The 7100-nt window shown below is 48.7% G+C and overlaps 1 protein-coding gene across 5 annotated transcripts in view; it reads right to left on the bottom strand.

The window, feature by feature from the left end:
• Window positions 1-3076: 3076 nt before the first annotated feature.
• Window positions 3077-7100, bottom strand: part of LOC140197834 (acetylcholine receptor subunit beta-like) — a 34862-nt gene continuing 30838 nt past the window's right edge. For all 5 annotated transcript variants that reach the window (XM_072258312.1, XM_072258313.1, XM_072258314.1 and 2 more), the window contains one exon: window positions 3077-6357. In XM_072258312.1, coding sequence (XP_072114413.1) covers window positions 6205-6357 — 153 coding nt within the window. In that variant the 3' untranslated portion in view covers window positions 3077-6204. The remainder of the gene's footprint in view (window positions 6358-7100) is intronic.

Below are 7100 nucleotides of genomic sequence, written 5' to 3'. Positions count from 1 at the left end.
GACCACTCCTCCTCAGGTAGGCCTTGGCCTGCGGTGCCCCTCTTCAGTCTCGACCAGAAGGGGCCTCTCCTTGGCCAGCAGCAAGTTCCAGCTACAGCCTCCGGTCTGCAGGGAGCTTGATGGGAGAATCGCACAGGAAGAGCCCACGATTTTTCTGGAGGGAAGGAGTGGTGGTGGCCTCCATACAGAATAGTTTCTGCTACAACAGGGGCCAGTACAGCACCAAGACAGGCTTTGTGGCCCACCCTGTTCCACCCAGTTTTTCTGTCTGGATGCTTCCCGAAGGCCATGACAGTCCTCCAGTGTCCTCAGACCAAGCGGCATTCCCGCGGGGCTGCATGTGGGGTATTTTTTTTTGGCCTATGATTGCATTGAGCAGGACTCAATCCTGCGACCCTGTGTAGCTGGGTGGAGAATGGGGTGGAGTTCAGAGCAGGTGGTCTGGCAGGCGAATGGGATCCTGCTGTGCCTGGGATGGTTGGTTCCTGTACTGCACTGGGTGGGCAGAGGTTGCCCTGTGAGACCCCAGCTGCCTGGCCTTAGGCGGCAGACCGCCACCCTCCCATTCCACTTCCTTCCCAGTGACATTGGATTGGCACCACACAGCCTGAGGAGCTGCTCCAGGCCTAGGCGGGGAGCAAGGGGATGATGGAACGTTAATCCCTCGGGCTGGTCATTCATGGGATCTTGCTCTACACCTTGCCAAAAGCTGCTGTAGAAACTCTGCTGGATTATTGAGAGTGTGGGGTTAACAGAGCTCCCACTGTAAACTGGTGTCTGACAGAAGGATGAGAGCAATTCCAGTTGCTTCCCAAGCTTCCTCCCCCATCTGTTTTGGAATGCCCGTGGCATCTTGCTTTCTGGGCCAATTGGTGTCCCCCCCCCCACCTTCCCTAAACCACCCCCTTTCAAGTTATGCAGGTACCCAAAAATCTTGTCAGACATCACCCCGCAGATCCACCCCCTCAATGAGCAAACACTGAACTGCCTGGATAGAGCAAATATGAAGGGAATATTACCATCATTAGGAGAGTCTAAGACCAGGGGCTACAACCTCAGATTCCAAAGGGAGATGAGGAATTTCTTTAGCCAGAGGATGGTGAATCTGTGGTATTCATTGCCACAGACGGCTGTGGAGGCCAAGTCATCGGGTATACTCAAATCAGAGGTTGACAGGTTCTCGATTAGTAAGGCTAGCAAAGGCGACTGGAAGAGCCTCCCACTAGGTGATGAGACAGGGCAGGTGACAGAAGTTTGTGTAGGGTAACACTTTGCATCTAGTGTTCACAATGCCATTAGTCTCAAAGTAAATACGCAAAGAGATAGGTTTGATCCACAAGTTGAGATTCTAAATTGGAGAAAGGCCGATTTTGATGGCATTGGGATAGTTTGTTTTCTGGCAAAGGTGTAATTGGTAAGTGGGAAGCCTTTAAAGGTGAAATTTCGGGAGTACAAACCCTGTATGTGCCTGTCAGAATAAAAGGCAAGGATAACAGTTTTAGGGCACCTTGGTTTTCGAGAGATATCGAGGCTCTGGTTAAGAAAAAAAAGGTGTAGGAACAAATTAGGTACTTGTAGAGTATAAGAAATACAAGATAACTCTTAAGAAATCAGAAGGGCTAAAAGAAGGCACAAGGTTGCCCTAGCAACAAGATGAATGAGAATCCGAAGGAATTCTACAGATATGTTAAGAGCAAAAGGATTGCAAAGAACAAAACTGGTCCTCTGGAAGATCAGAATGGTAATGCATGTGTGAAGCCAAAAGAGATCTTTTGCATCAGTATTTGCTTGGGAGATGGATGCAGAGTCTATGGGAGTGAGGCAAGACAGCAGTGAGGTCATGGACTTGATACAGATTACAGAGGAGAGGGTGTTTGCTGTCTTGAGGCATATTAGGGTGGATAAATCCCAAGGACATAAGATGTTCCCTCAGACCCTATGGGAGGCAAGTGCAGGGGCCCTGGCAAAGATATTTAAATTATCCTTAGCAACAGGTGAGGTACCGGTGCATTGGATGGTAGCTAATGTTGTTCCTCTGTTCTAAAAATAATTCGGGAAATTATAGGCTACTGTGCCTGATATCAGTAGTGGGAAAGTTATTGGAGGATATTCTAAGGGACCGGATATATAAGTATTTGGATAGACGGACTATTTAGGGATAGTCAGACTGGCTTTATGGGTAGTGGATCGTGTCTACCAAATCTTAATGGAGTCTTCAAGGAAGTTACCAGGAAAGTGGATGAAGACAAGGCAGTGAACTTTGTCTACATGGACTTTTAGCAAGCCATTTGACAAGGTCCTGCACGGAATGTTAGTCAAGAAGGTTTAGTCACTTGGCATTCAAGATGAGGTAGTAAATTGGATTAGGCATTGGCTTTGTGGGAGTAGCCAGAGAGTGGTAGTAGATGGTTGCCATTCTGGAAGCTTGTGACTAGTGGTGTGCGGCAGGGATCGGTGCTGGGTCCTTTGTTGTTTGTCATCTAGATCAGGATAATGTGGTTTACTGGATCAGCAGATGACACCAAGATTAGGAGTGTAGTGGACAACGAGAAAGCCTATCATAGTCGTAGTGGGATCTGAACCAGCTGGAAAAGGATGGGCTGAAAAATGGCAGATAGAATTTAATGCAGACAAGTGCGAGGTGCTGCACTTTGGTAGGACCAACCAGGGTAGGACTTACACAGTGAACAGTCGGGCATCAAAGAGTGTGGTAGAACAAAGGGATCTGGGAGTACAGGTCCATAATTCATTGAAAGTGGCATCACAGGTAGATGGGATCATAAAGAAAGCTTTTGGTACATTGGCCTTCACAATTCCAAGTACTGAGTGCAGGAGATGGGATGTAATGTTGAAGTTGTATAAGATGCTGGTAATGCCTGATTTAGAGTATTGTGTTCAGTTCCAGTCACCTGTCTACAGGAAAGATATCAATAAGATCGAAGGAGTACAGAGAAAATTTACAAGGATGTACCTGGGACTTGGAGGACCCGAAATACATGGATAGATTGAATAGGTTGGGACTTTATTCCTTGGAGCATCTTCTGATTTAAGATAACAGCTTACCGGTGGTTAACAAAACAAAAATACAAGTGAATACTTTATGAAAAACACGTTTATTGTAAAAATTGTGGTAAACAATCACTGCAAACAATGAGGAGGTGAGTGAAAGTGAAGCTGAGACGGGTGTTGAAGTGTAGCTGTGCGAGGCGAAGTGGGGCGAGGTATGTTCGAGAAGTCGGTGCGAGCTGAGTGGAGGAGAGAGAGGCAGATACACCTACACAGAGCGAGGTTTGATCAATCTGAGCACCAGGTCAATTTGGAAAGGTCGGGTACGGCCCGTAACGTGGTGACGGGGTCCAGACCTGGAGCCTATCGATACAACAGGACCCGGGTCTCCGAGCGAGGAGTGATCCCGTGTTTGGATGATTTGAATGCCGGGCCAAATGGATTGAAAATGCAGGGTGCCGGGGCCAGAGAGGAGGGGTCTGCTCGCTGCTCTACAACATTTACTCTGCTCTTCACTGCACTGAGGTTAAAGCTGTGGTCTGCTCTGGGCTCTGCAATGTTTACTCCATTCTTTGCTGAACTGAGGCTGCTCCGGGCTTCGTGTCTGAGGACTCACTTTTGTCCTAAATGCTATTTGCTTACTTTTATTGTTTGCACAACTTCTTTCTCACTCTCTGCAGATTGGATAGTTGTCAGTCTTTTTTTTATGGGTTCTTTGGGTTTCTTGTTTTGTGGCTGCTTGTGAGGGGATGAAGCTCAAGATTGTACAATGTATACATACTTTGATAATAAATGTACTTAGAGCTTTGATTGAAAGGAGGTTTGATAGAGGTATACAAAATTATGAGTGGTATGAATAGAGTAAATGCAAGTAGGCTTTTTCCACTGAGTTTGGGTGGGACTACAACCAGAGGTCATGAAAGGTGAAAAGTTTAAGGGGAACCTTATTCACTCAGAGGGTGGTGAGAGTGTGGAATGAGCTGCCAGCACAAGTGGTGCAATCAACGTTGAAGAGAAGTTTGTATAGGTACATGGACAATAGGGGTATGGAGGGCTATGGTCGTGGTGTAGGTTGATGTGAGTAGGCAGCTTAAATGGCTTGGCACGGAATAGATGAGCTGAGGGGCCTGCTTCTGTGCCACACATTTCTATGACTCTAATGGGATTGAGAAAAAAACCATGACCAAAAGCCAGAGCAGACACGATGGGCTGAATGGCCTTGTTGTGCAACTAAGCTGCTCCAGATGGAGTGAGTTTGACTCAATGCAGTCTCTTGTATTTACAAGGCCCCTGGTTTGAACTGGGGAATTTCCTGGTTCTGTTCCCTGCCACGACTCTCCACACCCTGGGGTTTATACTGTTTCCTCCCTCATTCCAAAGGTCCGCCGGTGAGGGTTAGGAATTTGTGGTCATGCTATGTTGGTGCTGGAACGTGGTGACACTGCCGGCTGCCCCCAGCACATCCTTGGACTGTGTTGATGCAAATGAGGTGTTTCACTGTACGGGTGACAGTAAAGACCATCTTTAATCTGGGAGGTCTCCCATTCCCCCCACCCACTCAGGGCCAGAATGAAGCCAGGGCCTTTCCTGATGAGAACAATCGACTAACTGGGGCCAGCCGCCACAAAACAACACCAGGCTTGTGATGGTTTAATAAAATAGCAACTCACCCTGGCTGGAGTTTTGGCTCTTTTCTCGTTTAAAAAGAAAAAAAAAAATCAGCTTTACATTGTATTTCCCCGCAAAAAGGGCCCCTACTACTAGGGCTTTCCAACTTCCCACTGCTACTGATTGGGTTAACATGTCTGCATGCCCCACCCTTACACTCTCAACCCCTCCAAAATCAACATCCACAGTTCCCGGCCGTAAGCTGCCAGGCAGCAGAACAGAACGGTAGCCTAGTGGTTAGCACAACACTTCACTGTGTCTGCATCTATGGTTCAATTCCCACTGCGGTCTGAGGAGACTTTCTCCCCAGGACTGTGTGGGTTTCCTCCCCCCATTCCAACGCTGTACGGCTTTGTAGTGGGTGTGCAGTGTTCGTGCCAGAAGTGTGGGGACACTGGCAGGCTGCCCCCCCACCCCCCAGCACATCCTCGGCCTGCGTTGGTTGTTGATTCAAACGACAGACTTTGCTGCATATTTCAATGTACAGGTGACAGCTTAAGCTGACGTCTGAAAAGCTGCAAACACTGAGCAGTTCTTGGGTGGGAAATATTGTCTCTCCCCAGCCAGTTGAGTGTTTCTGGCAGTGCCTGGTTTTATTTTGGATTTTCTGCCATGCATGATGGGATCCCTAAACGGTTTGCTGTCTTGTCAATACACTGAGCGGGGCAAGCTGTGTACCACCGTCCTGCCGGAGGGGGAGGATAGGACTGTTGTGTCGAATGTACCGTAAACCAAACACACTCATCCCTCCCCTCCAACCCCCAGGCTCAGAAATTCACCCCTGGCTTCCCACCCAACATCTCCATGGTAGTGGCAAGCCAAGGAAGTGAATCTCCTCTCCACCATCTCTGGAAGGTGGGGTGGGGGGTGGCTCAGAAATACAGCCCTGCCTTCCTCGGGGGTGGGGGGGGTGAGGCAAGACCCCACGACAGCCCTACAAAGGACATACTGATGTCAGGACTAGGGTTACCCTGGTGGGAATTAATTCAATCAGGTGGAGAAGAGAGGTTGGGGGGGGGGGTGGTTGGGGAGAGGAGGGTCTCCACACATGGCTGTTCTGATCTCAGGGTTTCCACCTCACCATAGTGCAATACAGCACAAATACAGGCCACTTAGCCCAGTTTGCTGTGGTTGGCCCCTATCCTTCCCTCTACATATCTATCCCTCTATCCAAGTGCTCCCTGCTTGGAAAAGCTGCCCTTCACATCCATTTTAAATCTGTCCCTCTCACCCTACCACCACCACCCTGGGGAAGAGACTGTTACCATCCATGCCTCACAATTTTAAACACTTCTATAAAGTCGCCCTTATCATCCAACTTTCTAAGGAGCCGAGACCCAGCTTGGCCAACTCAGACCAACTCATGGGTGCTGGCAATGTCCTTGTAAAACCACAAGATTACCGAAAACCACAGATTAACACAGACAACCCCAGTACTCCCCCTATAGTCTGCAATAAATATATTGTCCCCCCCACCAGAAAAAGGAGAATGCCGGTCAGTGGGGGAGGGGGGCGTGGGGAGTGGGGAAATCAGGAGAAGGGGTCGAAGAATGGATCAACAGGGGGGACGTTGTAGCTAGCGTCCAGGAAGATGCTGAGCGTCCCGATGGAGGTGAGACTGATGAAAACAAAGAGGAAGATGCGGTCAACGACTATCGCCACGTACTGCCAGTCCTTCTTCAGCTGGGAGGGGGAGAGAAAGGGGAGTGATAAGCTGGAGAGTGGAGCAGGGAAAGACCAACCCTTGTGCATGCAGATCAGTCAGCCCATCACTTCCACAGTGCGCGGTGGAAATGCATCCCATCTACTGGCACTGGGCCCATAGCCATCCACCCAAACACCGTCCCTCTCTCCGGCAGTCTACTCAACCCTCTAAACTCACCCCTCATAACCCCAGATCTATGTCCTCTAGCTTTTATCAACCTCTGACATTAAGGAGATGTTTCCTGTAATCTAACCAATCTATACCCCTCATAATTTTATACAACACCCATCTATCGCCTCCGAATTTCCCCATCCTACGAGAAAAGACCCAGTATCTCCTCGTAACTCAGTCCCACCATCCCAGGGAATGTCCATAACAGAACTTAGGCCCTATGGCCTATTGAGTCTGCCACGCTATTCCACCATGTGTGATTTATTTTCCCTCTCAACACCATTCTCCTGCCTTCTCCCCGTAACCTTTGACACCCTTATTAATCAAGAACTTATCAGCCACGGCTTTAATATATTCAGTGACTTGGCTTCCACAGACACACTGCCCTCTGGATAAAGAAATTCCTCCTCATCTCTGTTGTAAAGGGACGTCCTCCATTCCAAGGCTGAGGCCTCCGGTCTAATCAAGAACCTGTCAGCCTCTTATCCTGAGATTTAAAATCATTCCCAGTGACCTGGCCTCCACAACAGTCTGTGGCAATGAATTCCAC

Source organism: Mobula birostris, chromosome 5, assembly GCF_030028105.1.
Source record: "Mobula birostris isolate sMobBir1 chromosome 5, sMobBir1.hap1, whole genome shotgun sequence".
In the NCBI taxonomy this organism is placed as follows: domain Eukaryota; kingdom Metazoa; phylum Chordata; class Chondrichthyes; order Myliobatiformes; family Myliobatidae; genus Mobula; species Mobula birostris.
Note: the sequence above shows the minus strand (reverse complement) of the source record. Positions and strands in the feature narration are given on the sequence as shown.